Raw genomic sequence first — 18020 nt, 5'->3', positions numbered from 1 at the left:
ATTACATTCTGTAACACTTCTGTGATTGTAACTTCATAAACTGATAAAGTCATTTCCTTTTAAACTAAATGATTTCCATATTTGCTCATTTTAAAATAAAAAAATTGAGACAGATAATAAACTGGGACTGAGAAATCTCTTCATTTCAAAATAAGCCAAGACTATATATAGTGTTTCCTATGTACATAGCTTGATGATGAGGAAAGTGACATCATTTTGCAAATTTCTAATGTTTGGGTTCATAGAGGATAACTAATTCTTAGCCATGCTCTATTATGTAGTAATGGAAATGAAGAAAATCTAGTTTTACAGTGATAGTAAAGAGGGATATGTTATTAATCTCTTTATAGTGTGGTTTTTAAACATTGGTCTTATATTGAATGGATTTGCTTTAAACTGTGCCTAATTTTGACATGTTATACATTTGTTACTGGGAAAATATTAGTTCATTGAGTTCCCTCCAACTTCTAAATGTTGATAGATTTTATTTATAATATCAAATAGTCATTAGTAATACTATTGCTACCTCACTGAAGAGGGAGAGAGGGAGGGAGAGAGAGAGAGATATATAAACATTTTGATTGTTGGCTTGAAGGCTCTGTGTCATTTGTTTTCCTTTGAAGCAATAGGCTTTTTACTTGTTAATTTTGAAGGAAACCTCTGGGATATGGCTTTAGCTCTTATGTGAAGTCCTTAGATTTGGTTTAGCACCAGAAAAGAAATGAAGGAGAATGTCTAACAGATACCAAGCTAGGATATAAAAATGATATTATTCTATGGAAGGATGGCATTAGTGAACAGCAACCTAGGCCTCCCTCGTGCTAGGATTACAGGCATATGCTACCACACCTGACCAGATCGAAATCCTTTTAAATTTTCTCATGAGGTTTTGAACTCGGGACCTCTGGAAGAGCAATCGATGCTCTTAACCACTGAGCCATCTCTCCAGCCCTAGAAAATGTGTTTTTAATCTCCAAGTATTTCTATTACTGGTTTCTATTTGGATCCTGTTTCTGTTTAATAGCATACACTATGTAATTTCTTTTCTTCTAAATGTGTTAAGTTTTATATTATAATGGCCTGTATTTATGCCTCATTATACGGTCTGTCTTGGTCAGGGTTCCTGTGCACTTGAAGGGAACATGTATTTTGCAGTTGCTCATGAAGTAATTTATAGGTGTCTATTATATCTAGTTGATTGATGGTGGTGTTGAGTTCAATTGTGTCCTTACTGATTTTCTGCCCCTCGTCTGCCTGATTCTGTTAAATAGGTGACATCTCCTACTGCGGTAAGTGGACTCCAACAATCCCCCTTCCGTTTCTGTCAGTTTTCCTTATGTGCTGTGGTGAATCGGTGTTAAATGTGCGCAGATTGTTATGTCTTCTTGGAGAACTGACAGAATCCTTTCGTATTGTCTGATAAGCCCTTCAGTCTTCATCAGTCACTTGTACAGTTCACTGTCCAGAATTAGTATGGCCATTTCTTGACTCATCTTACAATGGTAGATTTTTGTCGGTGGGTGTGTGGATTCAGGGTCTCTCTCTATATATAGCCCAGAGTAGCCTGGAACTCTCTTCTTTTTTATTCTCCTGCATGCTGAGATTGTAGTGTGTGTCACTACACACAGTCCCACTATCCATTTGTTTTTAGTCTGTATATGCCTTCTTAATAAAGTGAGTTTCTATAACCAAACATATATAATTGTGTTGTTTCTTTTTTTCCTTTTTTTTTTTCTTTTTTGTGTTGTTTCTTATCCACTCTCAAAATCTGTCTTTTAATTGATGATTTATACTACTAACATTCAATGTCTGCTACATTTGTTATGTTTTTTTGTCTCCCTTGTTCGTTTTATCTCACTTTTTTGCCTTTTGGCTTTTCACTGAGCACATTATATTAGTAATACTTTCCCTTTTTATCATTTGTACTTTTTCACCTTTTAAAGTGATTGCCCTAGAACTTGTATATTTTCAGCTAATCCAACTCAATTTTCTTATTTTTAGGTAAGTTAGGTAGTATTAGTTTGTTATGGTTTTTGTTGTCTAGTCACACACACACACATGCGCGCGTGCGCACTCGCATGCCTATGATAAAATACCATGAACAACAACAATGTAAGGAAAAACTTATTTTGAACTCTGGATGCAGAGATTAGATGTCTGTAGTAGTGGGGAGGACTTGGCAGCAGGATCAGGGATTACATCCCACCTAAGTACCTGGGAAGTAGAAGGTGGTGCCTCCTATACATCGGAGTGACACTATAACCCTCAAAGGCTAATCTTCAGTGGCATGCCTTCTCCAGAAGGGCTCCACATCCTAAAAGTCCCATCACCTCCCAAACAGCACCACCAACTGAGAGTCAAGTGTTGAAACACATGAGCCTCTTAGTTCTTCTGTTGCTGTCAATATTATTTTATTTGTATGTACTCAAAAATATAAGAGTATATACATATGTAGATTTTGTGCTAGTATGTGTATGAGAACTACCTGTTAAGTATAAGTGAAATAAAAGTGTTAGCTTAGCCTGTAATCCCAGTTGTTTGGGAGTCTGAGGGAGAAAAATAACCATTTTCAAGGCCTGTCTGGGCTCCGGACTTGACTTTAAGTTGTGTTTGCAACTTAGTAATAAATTGGTTTATTTGTTTTGTTTTTTAGCATTTTATTTTATTTTCTCCTTGTTTACCTAGCTTCTAAAATCATAAATAACTCTTCCATTTGGCCTTCGATAGGTAAGGCATAAAGATCTGTTCTCTAACTTCACATGGTGAAGATGGTGCACATACACGAAAAGTAAACAAAGGCAAATTTAAAAGTTTAAGAACACATCTGCGAGGCAAACGTAAGCAGTTCTTTTAAGATAAAATATTTACTGTCCAAAAACATAAATATCTCCTAAAGATCAAAACACCTGCTGGGCCGTGGTGGCCCACACCTTTAATCCCAGCACTCGGGAGGCAGAGGCAGAGGCAGGTGGATTTCTGAGTTCCAGGCCAGCCTGGTCTACAGAGTGAGTTCCAGGACAGCCAGGGCTACAGAGAAACCCTGTCTCGAAAAAAGAATTTTATGGTTGGGGGCGGTCACCACAGCATGAGGAACTGTATTGCAGCATTAGGAAGGTTGAGAATCACTGCTCTAGTGAAAACCCAGGCACATGGCATGATAATTAAGGAAATGTAAATAAAGTACTGAACACTGCTGGGGGTGGAAGGGAACCAGTCTTTCCAGTAATCAGAGAAATGTAAATTAGTGATAATTCTTTTTTTTTTTTTTTTGGAGGGCCTAACTAATTTATAGCTGACAAAATTGAGAACAATAGCAGTATAGAAGAGAGTATAGGAAAATGATTGTAAAACTATTCATGGGGAAGTAAAATGACACTTTCCCTACTTGGGAAGGTAGGTGGCCACTTCTCATAGAATTGACACGTGTTAGGTTCTGGAAATCCGTCTGTAATATATGCATATAAAAGATTGTGTCCTAGTATCTAAGTTACACCAATTTTTTGTGAAACCTAAAGTTCACTAACTAAACCTGTGGACACCTGTAGAAGACGAGAAGGACTTGAAGAGGAAAGACAGTTTGCTTCTTCACTTTAGACTTATATGGAGAAGAGCTTCTTAGCAGGCCTGAGATTGCTCATCTTAGGGAGACCTCCTTTATACGGCTGCGCCTTGGCTGATGTCTGGGAACTTGGGCCTGTAGAAGAGTTCCCTTGTCACGAGTGGTTCTGTTCTCAAGTTGTGGTTCAATTGTGTCTCGATTGCTCGGGCAATATGGCTTATGATCACCTTCCTTCCATGTAGGCGTTTAGATTGTTGGGGTGCACTTCTTAAGAATGCCTGTGTGGCCAGGCCGTGAACCCTGGGCACCGTCTCTCTAGTGAGTTTCCCTGTAGACAACTTGCTTCAGGGATTCTTGGGTCCTTTCATTTCACTGAGAGAGAATTAGGGGAAACTTGTACTTCTGAGCTTTATTTCACACGCTTTTTCTTTTTGATGCTGTTGTTTTGTATCCTTTAGCCATGACTCTGAGTGTGATTATAGTTTGGATCACCCTTGATTCTTGGGCAAGTTTTTTTATACATAAGTATTCTGACCCCTTGTTTGGCACATGACTACATTGCTACCATCTTAAAAAGGTCAGAGTTTGTTGGAGAGCCAGAGTCCTTGGCAAGCTGAGGAAGAACTGTTCTTCAGGAGAGAACAGATGAACATATTTGGGAAACAGAGGCTACTAGGAGCTGGTGGAAAGATTAAGAGATGAACCGGAAGAAGCCTGAGTAGCAAGCCAGAGGAAACAGGATGAGGTTTTATTTGCACGCTGCGGGGAATTGAACCTTGGGCCTCCTGATATTAGAAAAGCACCAGTGAACTGTAGCCCCAGTTGGAAACTATGAGTTGCCCCAAGGCAACAGGATTTTTTTTTAAGAAGCTGAAATTAAAATGGAAGTTTTGCCTTGTGAGATTGTTGGTAATAAAGAGATGGATTTTAGAACTTCACATACGTTATTTAAGACAAGATGACTGTGGCCTCGCCACCCTGGATGCACTCCATCTCCCAGCTCTTAGAAGCTATGTCAGCTCAGGCCTGGTTAGTATTTGGATGGAAGGGCAAGTGTGTTTTTATTTAAGACAGACTACTCCATTTTTTTTTTACCAGTTTCAAATCAGTATCATTAAACAACAAAGATCAAATTTTAAGTAGCATTTTATTGATGCCAGTTCATTAGCTGTGGTGTTCTAAATGTGAATATCAACCCCTGTGATGCGCCGGGCGTGGTGGCCACGCACTCGGGAGGCAGAGGCAGGTGGATTGGTCTACAGAGTGAGTTCCAGGACAGCCTGGGCTACACAGAGAAACCCTGTCTCGAAAAAGAGAGAGAGAGAGAGAGAGAGACAGACAGACAGACAGACAGAGACAGACAGACAGACACACTCTGCTTTACTGAATGCATAGAAGACACTGGCATTGTCGAGGAAATAAAAAGATAATATAAATATATAATATAAATAGGAAAATATAAAAGATGACATCAGACGCTGAATTATAGTCATTGGCAGTAGTGATGAAATTAAGCGCCAGGGTTGGTGAATAAATCTTAAAACGGGAAAATCAGTCACGTCAGTAATCCGTGACCATGATGACTGCCTCTGAGTCTTAACCTTCTATTATACATTTTTGAGTTCAGTATTGACTCTTGATGACTCTTTAGATTATTGACAACCTCCTGAAAGTAAGTTTCAGTAGAGTTGTAACAGGAAAAAAAGGGTCGTTTTGGGTTTTTGTTTTTTTTTTTTTTGTTTTGTTTTGTTTTGTTTTTTCAGAGGATAAGTGGTTTACCAGGAAATGTAGTTTTTCTTTATAAAACTTCTGGTCTATTGACCACAGCTCTGTGGCACTCCAGCCTTGTAAAAATAACTATTTTCCATATAGCGGTGAATTTGAACTGTTTAAACTGCAGACATGATAATTGGCCTCTGCTATGTTTGTTTAGGCAATGAGAAATATCTATTTTACTAATTTAGGGCTTTGATTTGTCTTTTTAGTTGAACATAAAGAGAATATTATTGTCAGTTAATGTATAGCAGTGAGTCTTGATGTTCTTAATTTTTTTAATGGCAGTTACTTTAGTATCCTATGAAAATTGGTGACTTTTCTTGAAGGTAAGATACATCATCACCATCTAAAGGAAGACACTATTAGGAGCCATTGTTTTCATGTATTGTTGGAGACAGGGTCTCAAGTACACAAGGTGATCTCTAACTCCTTATGTAGCAAAGACTTGATGCTGATGGGTGAGAAGGGTGGGGGGAGACAGGGTCTCCCTATGTAGTCCTGGCCTTCCTAGATGGAACTCACAGAGATCTGCTTGTTTCTGCCTCCTCTCAAGTGCTGTGATTAAGGGCATGTGGTACAACGTTGAACATTGCCTTAAATTTTTAATCCTCAATGTCCTAGGCACTGGATCACCACTACACCCAGATCAGGAACCAAGTTCTGAAAAATTCACTTCATGGACAGGGAGAAAAAGAGATCATTGGAGTTGGAATTTACTTAGGAGAATCAGTAAACATTGGTTGCATTGTTCAGTGAACAGAGGCATTAGATAGAAAGAAGATGCTGGTAATAGAGGTGAGCCTGCCCCGTGACTTGAACAAACGCATTTCTGTCCATTACTTTATAAAATACATCTTTCTTTTTTAGGTAATGTTGTTTAATAAAACTAATATATATGGCAAAATTATATTAGATTTGTTTACTGTTTGTGGAGTGTGAGTGTACATCACAGTGTCACATGGAGATCAGCAGGCAACTTTCAGGAGTCAGTTCTTCTGTCACATGGGTCCTGGGGTTCAAACTCAGTTCATCAGACTTGGTGGGAAGCACCTTTATCTGCTGAGCAATCTCACTGGCCCAAAAGGCACAATTTTATTACCCTGCTGATTTAAATAGTCTTTTATTTCTATAAAATACTTTCATAGTATGGAAAGGATAAACTTAGATTAAAAGTTTGTGTTTCTAGCTGGGACTGGTAGAACATATTCGAGGTACCAGGACTTCAGAGGCAGAGGCTGAAGAATGTCTCCTATGAGTTTTGGTGATAGGAGCTGCCGTTAATAAAATGTGATGCCCTGGCCTACGTCTTCAAGGAATTCTAGTTATACCGAGGGTGGTGTGCTTGTGTACTGGGTTGTGACCTCCATTAGCGGTCCATAGAAAGAGCTGGGGTAGAGATGAGGAAGCAGTTGGGAGGAAGTGGATGACAAAGTGTTACAACAGTACTAGTCTTAGGGAAATGTTTGACGATGATTTCTATTCTGGTGTACTGAGAAGCAAAGACAGATGGAATAAATGAACCAGAGAAGTCAGCTAGGGCAAAGCACACAGTGAATTGGGTTTTTTGTTTTTTGTTTTTTTTTATCTAAGAAACCCCGAGATTCTCCTTTATTTTCCTCAGTTATATCCTTAATTAATCAGTCCTGAGTTACAGCTTCAAATGAAAAAACAAACAAAAACAGGCTGGAGAGATGACTCAGTGGTTAAGAGCACAGACCTCTTTTTCCAGAGGTCCTGAGTTCAATTCCCGGTGGCTCACAGCCATCTGTAGTGGGATCCAATGCCTTCTTCTGGTGTGTCTGAAGAGAGCAACAGTGTACTTACATACATTAAATCTTAAAAAAAAGAAAAAACAAAAAAAGCAAAACGTGGTGCTTTTTTGCCAGTTTCACCTGCTGATATACAGTTTTGTTGTGTTTGTACAGAGTTGGATAATTCTAGTACTTTCCAACAGGGTCTTAAACTTCTTTCACTTGGACACCAGATATATACATAAACTAGATATATAGATCAAGCCTTTACTAATGATGAGTCATAATTCTTTTTTTTTTTTTTTTTTTTTTTTGGTTTTTCGAGACAGGGTTTCTCTGTGTAGCCCTAGTTGTCCTGGAACTCACTTTGTAGACCAGGCTGGCCTCGAACTCAGAAATCTGCCTGCCTCTGCCTCCCGAGTGCTGGGATTAAAGGCATGCGCCACCACGCCCGGCATAAGTCATAATTCTTAAAAACAATTCTTTGGCATGCATTTGATCTTACTGTTTGTTAAACTGAGAGTAGGGCTAAGGACATAGCTCAGAAGTACAGTGCCTGGCATTGGAATCCACACTAATTAAGGGATTAAGATTAGAGAGATGTATGTGCTAATAAGGTAGACACTTTTAAAAAAAATTTACAGTGTGTATGAGCTGGTTAGTCTTTATTGTCTTCTTGACATAGCCTAGAGTCACTTGAGAAGAGGTGACCTCAACTGATGAATTTCCCAAGGAGATTGGCTTGTCTGTGACCATGTGTTTGAAATTGCCATGACTGATGTGGAGGGCCCAGCTCACTCTGCGTGGTGCCATCCCTAGGTAGTTGGGTCTGGGCTGTATAAGAACCTAGTTGAGCATGAATCAGATTAATCTCTATGTCTTCTGATTCAGTTTTTGCTTGTGCTCCTTCCCTGGCTTACGCTGTAGCCTGTACGATGGAAGTAAACCCTTCCTCTCTAAGGAATCATGTTTGTCATAGCAACAAGAAGCAGCGTGTGGGGGTGAGGGGAAGGGAGGGAGAGAGAGCGAGCAGCAGAATGCCTGTGCTAGTTTATAGCATGAATATGGAGATAGGATAATTTGTGTGGGACTTGGTTCTCTTCTACCGTATAGGGTCTGTAGATGGAACTCTGGTCATCATCACATTTGACAACAGTACCCTTAGCCTCTGAGCTATCTAACTTGCCTGTGCTTACATTATATTAAGAAATCCTGGCTAAATATTTGCTAGTGTAGCTCATAGAGCATCTTCATTGTTTTTCAGAGGTGATAAAATTTGATTTTTATAATTGTTTGTGCTAAAAATATCATTTCACATATATAAATAGTACAAATATAGTACAAATGATAACATAATACTTGGGGCCGTCTCAGAAATTGTTCTAAATTCTCTCTTGATCCCAAGCTAGGATATTATTAAGTGATTTTTTTTTTAATGAAACATAACTTAGAAACTCACACAGCAGTTAGGGGAGCCACATGTGAAGGCACAGGAATGTGTGCATGGCGAGGTCAGAAGTTGGCGTTGGGTGTCTTCCCTCTATCACTCCCCACTCCGTTTTGAGTCAGGCCATTTCATTGAACATGGAACTTCCAGTTCATCTAGACTGGCTGGCCAGAAACGCCCAGGGGTCTTTCTATCCCTGCTTCCCCAGTGCTGGGATTCCCTGTGTGATCTGCTGAGCCCAGCCTTATTACATGGGCTTTGGAGAGAAGCCTCTGGTCCCATGCCAGTACAGCAGCACTTTACCAAGTAAGTCTTACTGGTTTGATTCTAATCAAGCATTCCAAGCAAGTACGGTCCAGAGATATGCTAATTTGATAGTTACGTGCCAATTAAAGTCTGTTTTCTTTAATTAAACCACTATGTTTTTATAGTAGCTGAAAACTTGGTGTGTACGGGTAAAAACAAAAGCAGACTACAGTTCATTACATGCAGTAGTCTGAGATGAGTAGTTTCAGGTAATGATTACGTTGCTTAGCATGAGGTCACACACAGTAAAATCAGCTGATGCGTGCATTACAGGTGAGCACAGCCAGAGCCTCAGATGGGCTGTGCTTGACTCGGGCGTCAGTTTTGGTGGTTGAGCTTTTAGAACCCTGTTACTGCCCAGCTTTCCTCTCAACCACATTCAGCCCTGTGACCCCTGAGTTGTAAGTAGTTTTCCCACGCCATTCTCAGGACATTGTAGTCCTTCTGTTTCTGCCCTTTTATTGTTATAGCCTGAGCTTTCCCTTCATTTGTTACACGGCTGTGGTACCCTTTCTTCCACCCTCTCCAGACTTTCTAAACTACATGTTTTTTTCCTTCCTTACTAATTTCTTCTCCAATTTCCTATGAAAAGTCTCTAATCCTCTTTCTCAGAATTATTTGATACTGCAAACCTATATGTAAAATAAATACAAAGGAACCTAACAGTTGAAAATAGGATTCTGGGGGCTGGAGAGATGGCTCAGCAGTTAAGAGCACTGACTGCTCTTCCAGAGGTCCTGAGTTCAATTCCCAATAACCACATGGTAGCTCACAAACAACAATCTGTAATGAGATTTGATGCCCTTTTCTGGTGTGTCTGAAGACAGCTACAATGTACTTACATAAAATAAATAAGTCTTTTTTTAAAAGAAAGGAAAAGAAAAGATGAGATTCTGTTTTATCAAGCTAGTTAGTCAGTACTCCTTCAAAGGCTTGGTCAGGCATTCAGCAGCAGCACCTGTTAATTGATTAAGAACGAAAGTGTTCTGGTTAATTGACCGCAGACCTTTTGACTGTCTGGGACCTCAGCAGTCTGACCTTCCTGGTAAACTGCTTTACATTATACAGCCGTTCCAATCAGACAAATTGGCCCAGAATATATTTTTTTGATAATCAGTCTAAGAAATCTGAAGTAACAAGTCATACTTAAAAGGTTTTTTGGCTAATAGTAATTAATGATTATTGAGTCATTCTAGGCGCCAGCCTCTTTGCTAAGTCTGGAGGCTTTATCTGAATTCTATAAAGGTTATAACACTGGATTGAATGTGTTCATTATCACACATTATCAAAACCAAAATTTTAATTACTGCAACTAATTGTAAGGCTGGCTATATTTTTGATAGGTAGGAATAAAGTGTCTACTTAAATTTCTTTTTAATACAGCTTGATAAACTTCTTGATGTTGACTTTTCAAAGTGCAAAACAAAGTTTTATTCTGTTTTATGTTGAATATCTTAATTTAAATGATGGTTTTTAAGATACTATATTTAACTTTTATATATAAGACTTAATTTACATATAATAATTATACATATGTCTTGTACAGTGTGACATGTATGTATGTATGTATGTATGTATGTATCTGTGCCTGTCCATACACATGCATACATATAAAATATGCAATGACCAGATCAGGCTGAGTATACTACTCAGGTAGACGCTAGGGTTTTTGTTTTATTTTCATAAAACATCCATTTTAAAGTGGAATACATAAAGCATTCTGTGATATGCCAGACCTTAAGAACATTGGATAAATAAAAATTTAAAATTAAATATTTACTTATGATACAGAGACATTCTTAATAATTATCAGCTTTTACATAAAAATTTAGTAAAATATTTCTCAGTAATTATCCCATAAATGAAGTGCTTGGATGATGCAGCAGGTGCTCGAGAAGTGCGTGGCATTTTATACTTCACCTTGGTCGTCGTCCTCCTTCCTTTGCTCGTAGTTCTTTTCTTAGTAAGACTGATGAAGTACATTTCTCTTCTGCCAGTGCTGCTTTGGCTGTTTAAATTGACATCCTTCTTTAAATATGATTTTCACATAATACTTTATATTAAAGTAAATAACTTGAAATATATCTTTTCAGATTATCAGATCTTTGAGCAGAGAAAGTAGATGTGCAAGACGTGATTGCTAACAGGGAATCTATGAGCATCCGTTTGCCTTTTCTGTTGCTCTCCTTTACATCTGATTTTTGGGTGTTCGTACAATCTGAAAATATAAAAGACACACGGATCTCTTCACTGTCCATTTCCCAGCATTCCCATTTTCCTTCCAACAACTGCAAGGTTTGGTATTAGATTTCTTGGGGACATGTTTTATGCATATGTACAAACAGACATGTTTTAAATTTCTTTAATGCTAATAGTGGAACACTTGTGTTTTCTTCTTTTTACATTCAGTGGAGATTTTTGACATGGTGCCATATTCCTATATTTAAGACAGAGCTTCCTTACTTGCTTTCTAGCCACATCATATTTGATTGTATGAAACAAATTTATCCAGTCCTATTAATAGGGTATTTTTTATTGTTTGTGGACTTCTGCTACTACAAACATTGCAATACACACCTTTGTGCATACTTTACTTCATGTGTGCCAATTAGATCTGGAGGGCACATGTGTAGAAATTTAAGATAGGTGGATTTGTAACTGCCAGCTCTCTCTCTCCTTGTTTGGTAATGTTCTTTTTGGACCTACATTGAGCTGAAGTCTCATTATTCTGGTGTAGTCCAGTGTCCCAGTCCTGTGAGTGCTAGGGTTGCAGGCATAAGGAGACCTGGGTAGTTTACACATCTATATAGTTTGAGATTTTTACCTCTATAGGAAAAGTTACCATAAGCGTATGAATTTTTACTTTGGCATTGTGCTATACTGGCACAGCATGATTTTTGTTAAGAGGAGAAAAATGAATATTCTTGTGTTCAGACTCTATAAAGTATAGTCTTTTTTTTTTTTAGTAAAACAAAAATAACCATTTACAGTGTAAGTGCCTATATGTAAAATTACTTAAAGTAATGATATAACAAGAATAAGACAAGATTCTTGTGTGTTAAAATTCTCTAATTTTAAAAAATATGGAAAAAATATGGTCACGAAATTCTTAACTGCTTGAGGGTCAGCATCACAGGCTATAAAAATAAACTGGTGAAAAAATTAAATTGCTACCAGACCTTTTTTCATTTCTTTTGCATTTAATAATGAGTCCTAAAGTCAAAATGCTTTCAATATGCCTTTAATCCTTCAAGAAAGTAAACTACTTTGAAATTAAGTTTTAGAAATATAGTTGAGTAGAACCTAAACAATTCACAATGCCAACTTTCAGTTCTGCTGAAAGCAGGAAGTGTATTACTGACAAGCAGAAATATTCCAGCCCAAAGAACATCCCTACTGCCATATGTGGTAAGAATTTGTCACTAACCCACAAACCACTTCTGTAATTCAGTGAATAAGCAGAATTAGTCTTTGTTGGACATTTCCAGTTCAGTGTGAAAGAACTTTGTTTTGCAGTGTTTTACAAGTAACTATTAGCATGTCTTTGAGAGAGCCTGGCACATCCTGGGTTCTCCTGCACTAGTGAGAGGGGAAACCTGTGCTTAATTCCCCGAGTACGATTTTAAAGCTTAAGGAGACCTTATTAAACACAGAAATTCTCATCTTATTAATGTCTTTAAATAGAATTACTTCTAGTTGTGCCCCCTTGCTGCTTTAATAAATATTAATCTTTGTTTGCACTTACTCTAAAAAGAAATTATTCTTAGGGTTAATTTTTTAAGTAATAGGGAAACTAACAGCTTAGAGCAATAGGAGAATTAATTGTGAGGAATTGGGTCAGCAGAATTCATTGAAGAGCTCTTTGTAAATCATTAACAGTTTTGAAAATACCAATGTTTCTCTAAACTTGAATTTTATTTTCTTGTATTTTAAGCGATTGAGAAGATTGTCTACCAAATATAGAACAGAAAAGATTTATCCCACAGCCACTGGAGAAAAAGAAGAAAATGTTAAAAAGAACAGATATAAGGACATACTGCCATGTAAGTTTGAAATGCCCTTGATAGAATAAATAGAAATGCTATCTAGCCCTTTGTCACCCCACGAGCTGTTCCTGAACTGAATAGCTAAGGAGGTAGAATCAATCCTTCCCAAGGTACACTGCAGAGCCATCTGTGGCTGTGCTTCTTAGACTCCGTTTCTTCTCGTGGAGCAGTTTGTGGTTTTGTTTTGGTTTGTTTTTTACTAAAAACAAACAAAAGAAATAAAAAGTAATGTCGACAATTGGGATAGTTTCTTAAAACACTGATTTACCTGCTACCTGATTATAAAGGAGCCTTAATTGATTGATTAACTGTGGATTAAAAATGGGCCATAAGATGCCTCAGAAACCTGTGTCTGCTATCCTCAGCAGTCTGTGTCTCTTAAGCATGTTTCAAGTTGAAAATGTTATATTCTCATTACAATTATATGCTAAGATACTATTGTTTTCTAGCTAAGTAACTGTAAACACATGCTTAAGTCAGAGTCCACATTCTAAAAAGGTATCTTGTGTTGGACATGCATTTTCTGAAAGCTGCTGTAGTGTTTCCCTTCCAGTATCTATTCTCCCTAACACCATTTCCTTAACTGTTGCTATTAGAGCTTCTCTCTAAAGTGTCCTTATGTCACAGGGACCTAGTAGTGACCTCCTAGACCCAGTGCTCTTTTCCAGGGTTTTCTTTCCTGTTAGTGTTATGCCATTGGCAGTCTATTTTCTGAGTTTCTCTTCTTCCATGATAACCCTCTTTCAGATCATTTCCTCCTGCTCATTCCCTCTGTTCCACTGATTTCTTGTGTGCATGTGTACCTATGTGTGTATTGGGGATGGTCAGAAGTCAGCCCTCAGTGTGGAGGTTCAGGAGCCGCTTCTGGTTTTGTTTTTCTTTACTTGAGATTGGGTATCTCACTGTGGTGTGGGCTTTTCAGTTAGACTAGACTACCTGGCCTGCAAGCCTCAGGGATCTGTCTGCCATTGTCCATCTCCCTAGTGCTGGGAGCACGGCAAGCGGTTTACTATCTGCGCCATCTCTCCAGTCCTCCTCACTAGTTTCTGTGCCTAAATTTAATCCTCCTACTGTTAACTGTTCTACATTATTCTCATCTGAGGATTGTGTGATTAGACACTATTAATAAAATTAACAAAGAACTGCACAGAGTAACAGTGATGAGTTACCACTCTGGAAGTCTTGTAGCTGTGAGACTCAGGACTGGTCTTCACTGTGTCTGGTTTTCTCAATTTTAAGTTGAAGTTGGTAGTGATAATACATCTAAGGCCTGCTTTGGATGTTTAATAGGTCAGATGTCTTTTACTAACCCAACACAGTAACCACTCAAGGCTTTTGCTCTAAATATACTCCACTTTCCTTACCAGGTGCTTTAGTCTGTTCAGGCTGCTGTAACAAAAATACCATAAACTTGGTGGCTCATAAACAGTGGAAGTGCATTGAGAGAAGTCCAGAATCAAGGCATGGTATGCCGTGAGCACTCACCCACCGATTCATAGTTGGTGCCTTCTCACTGAATGCTCGTGGAGAACGAGGAGCAAACAAGTTTCCTTGGGCCTCTTTTTATAGTGACGATCGTTGAACTCATTAGAACATGCTCTCCTCACCTCCTAAAGGCTTGTCTCCTTGATGCTCTTGCATTGGGAATTAGGTTTCAGCATATGAACCTTGTGGGAATACAGTCAGACCATAGTGCTAATCCTTGGAATAAGAGTTGTCTTAGTTAGGGTTTTTGTTTTGTTTTTCCTGTGAAGAGACACCATGACCAAGCAAACTCTTAAAAAGGCAAACATTTTTTTTTTTTTTAAAGATTTATTTATTATATGTAAGTACACTGTAGCTGTCTTCAGACAAACCAGAAGAGGGCGTCAGATCTTGTTACGGATGGTTGTGAGCCACCATGTGGTTGCTGGGATTTGAACTCTGTACCTTTGGAAGAGCAGTCGGGTGCTCTTACCCACTGAGCCATCTCACCAGCCCAAAAAGGCAAACATTTAGTTGGGGCTGGCTTACAGTTTCAGAGGCTCAGTCCATTATCATCATGGTGGGAAGCACGGCAGTGTGCAAGCAGACATGGTGCTGGAGGAGCCAAGAGTGCTACATCTTGATCCGAAGGCAGCAGGAGACTTTTACACAGGCAACCAAGAGGTGGGGTTTCTTCTGCACTGGGTGAAACCTGAGTACTAGGAGACCTCAAAGCCCACCTACACAATGACACACTTCCTCCAACAAGGTCACACCTCCTAATAGTGCCACTTCACATGGGCCAAGCATACTCAAACCACCACAGGAGTTAATTCAGATTTCTGGATACTTTATTAAACATAATTTTCAGTACTGTCCACTGATGTCTTTTCCCCCCTCTGGTCTAGAGAAATAAATCTTAACTGGCTCCAGGTTTCTGTCTCACATTCATGTTACAGAAAGTTGTGAGCATATACTCTGATGATATAGAAAAGAACGTGCAGAAGTCTCTCATTTTGTTATTTCATGTTCTAGCATAGGTAGTAGACAGTGAATACAAATGCACATAAGCTCTGTCCTCTGGTTGATTAGTACTAATAGGGATAATGTAGAAAGGGCGAGGGCCATTGAGAAAGCTGGAACCAAAGGAAAGCATCAGGTTGTTAACAGGAGGGAGGTGAATTTTAGTGGCAGGCCAGCCTTCCAAAAAAGAAAGCCCTCCTTTATATTGGTTGCTGATTTATGTGATTGACCCACACACACACACACATAATCACAACAAAACCATGGCGGTTGATAATATACCATTTGTAGGTGGGAAACTGAGCCTGGAGAAAGCTAAGTATTTATCACAGTGCTCACATAATGGACAATAGTTTGTATCCAATGCCATGATATTCAGATAAGATGGTTGTGGCACTTAAGGATATTTGGCAGTATTTGAAGGCATTTCCTCTACCGGCTTCTAGTAAGCAGGCTCCCAGGGTACCAGTGCAATGTAATGTCCTGAGAACAGACTTGTCTAAGCTGAAGTTGAGAAACCTTTAGAATGGCCGCTCTTCATCTGTGTGTTAAAGTCAGGAGGACCTGGTTCACAAGTAGAATTTCAATAAATTTCTACCTGTTTTGATTTGACATGTAATATTGAAAGTACTTACATATTTCTTAGAAAATAGTTTGCTAATTTCCTTTGAATGTTTAACATGTCCATTGTTGCATAAGCACACTTTTAAACAGCTTTAACATACAGTTTCTATACCATGAAACGTACCCATTTTAAGTATATAATTAATTTTCAAAGTAAACTTAGGTCATGCAGTGACTAACCCAATCCAGGGTTTGGAAATTTCATTACTTTCAAAAGTTCTGTATTTAGTCCCAGGCAGCTGCTAGTATTCTTTCGGGTTCTGGATTTTGTTCTTTAAGAAATTTAACATAGCTGTCATTTCATATATTATCTGTGGCGCTTGATATCATTAACTCAGCACGTTTTCTTGTTATATTTGTGTTATGGTAGTATTGGTGTGGTAAAGATTTTTGTATAAACACACTTTTATTCTTAAGTGCATATGTAGGAATATCATTGCAGACCTACAGAAGTTTATATTTAACCTTTTTGGTTTTATGCGGCAGCAAGTTGCTGTGTAGCCGAGGCTGGATTCTGAATTCTTACTCCTCCTGCCTCAGCCTGTAACAGTGAACCTTTAGGCATGTACCACAACACCTAGCTTCTGTTTAGCTTTTTAAGAAAATTGAGATAAATGTATTTCAAAGTCACTATCCTGTTTTCTATTTCCAACATTAGTATGTAAGCACCAGTTGCCCACATTCCTACCAGCACTCGTAAGTTTTGGATTTTTGCTTGAGACTGTGTCTGCTTGGTATTAAGCTGCTAGCTACAAGCATCCTTCCTTCCTCAGCCTCCTGAGCAGCTGAGTTAGAGGTGTGAGCCATTGTACTTAGTTAGCTGCAGGACTTTCCTTTTCTGAGTGTGTACACCTGTTCACACGTGCTTGTGGAGGCCTGAGGTCAATGCTGGCAGTTTTCCTCAGTTGCTCTTCAGATTGAAGCAAAGTCTTAATGAAGTTCAGAGCTCACTGTTAAGGCTAGTCCCACTGTCTAGCTGCTCATATGTACTCAGCAAGCACTCAGCTGCTTCAACCACGAGACATCGTCCCAGGTCCAGACTTCTGGTGATAGTTTTTCTAGTGCTTCTTGATGTGTTTCTAATTTGATGTGTTTTTCATGTGCTGTTAGCTAATTCTTTGGTGAAAAGTCTTCCAGTTTTTTAAAGAAAACTTTATTTTAATCTTAGTGTGTTATAAGAATTCTTTTTTAGAACCAGTAAATCTAAGAGGTCCTATTGTTAGAAAAAAATAATGAAAGATAAAATATTTGTTATTTTCAGTTCTGTCCAAATGAAATTATAGATAAAGTTTATTACTGTGGATTTCCAGTGGAAGCAAAAACAATAAACCATTTGCAATCCTGAAAAAAAAAAAAAAAAAAGAATTCTTTTTGTTGTTCCTGCTTGGGTTTGAAATAGAGATCTCATACTTGCCTTAGCCTCAAACCTTCCTAGTGCTGGGATTACAAGTGTGGATTAATGTCCAACAAGAGTTCTTAATACATCCTGAATCCTAGAAACTATTCCCAGAATTAAATTTCTCTATTAGATAAAAGGTTACTTACCTATGTTTGTTTGTTTGTAAGGGCTAAAAGTGAGAAAGGCTTTGGAGTTGGTGAAATGGAAATAGTCTGCCTATTTTGTTGTTAAATAGGAAGATTATATTACTTCACATTGTGTATGGTTAAACTTTTTCATCTTAAGAAACTTTTAAGAGTAAGGAAGAAATTCCCACCTTGCACGTAGGCAGCCTAACATGTAGGCTAAGGATCTTAACTATCATTTTGGAACCAGTTGTTGTACTCTACCTTAGAGGTACTTTGACTAGAGAGTGGTATGCCGTATGGATAACAGTTATTAACTGGGACCCCTTATTACTGGCGAACATAGTAAGAGGAAGCATTTACAGTTAGTCAGCATTATCCTGACTGAATATTCTAGCCTCATGTATCAGAAGCAGCATTTTTGGAACATCTATTTTCTTTTCTAAATGGTACTTTAAAAAGGGAAGCCACATAATGTGAATGAAATCAGTGTCAGAGCA

General features: G+C 38.4%; 1 protein-coding gene across 6 annotated transcripts in view; it reads left to right on the top strand.

Annotated features, from left to right (window-relative positions):
* Ptpn12 (protein tyrosine phosphatase, non-receptor type 12) overlaps positions 1-18020 on the top strand; it is a 69267-nt gene that overhangs the window by 13254 nt on the left and 37993 nt on the right. Inside the window, exons 1-3 of one of the 6 annotated variants that reach the window (NM_001356590.1) lie at positions 7411-8839; positions 10933-11134; positions 12774-12882. The exons of 1 other annotated variant lie outside the window; for it this stretch is intronic. In NM_001356590.1, the coding sequence (NP_001343519.1) occupies positions 10994-11134; positions 12774-12882 (250 nt within the window). In that variant the 5' untranslated portion in view covers positions 7411-8839; positions 10933-10993. Of the gene's footprint in view, positions 1-7410; positions 8840-8898; positions 11135-11195; positions 12248-12773; positions 12883-18020 lie in introns of those variants that run through there. 4 more of the 6 variants (NM_001356592.1, XM_030254216.1, XM_030254217.1 and 1 more) reach the window with 4 other exon arrangements.

Source organism: Mus musculus, chromosome 5, assembly GCF_000001635.26.
Source record: "Mus musculus strain C57BL/6J chromosome 5, GRCm38.p6 C57BL/6J".
NCBI classification, from domain to species: Eukaryota; Metazoa; Chordata; class Mammalia; order Rodentia; family Muridae; genus Mus; species Mus musculus.
This window is presented reverse-complemented; position numbering and strand designations above follow the sequence as displayed.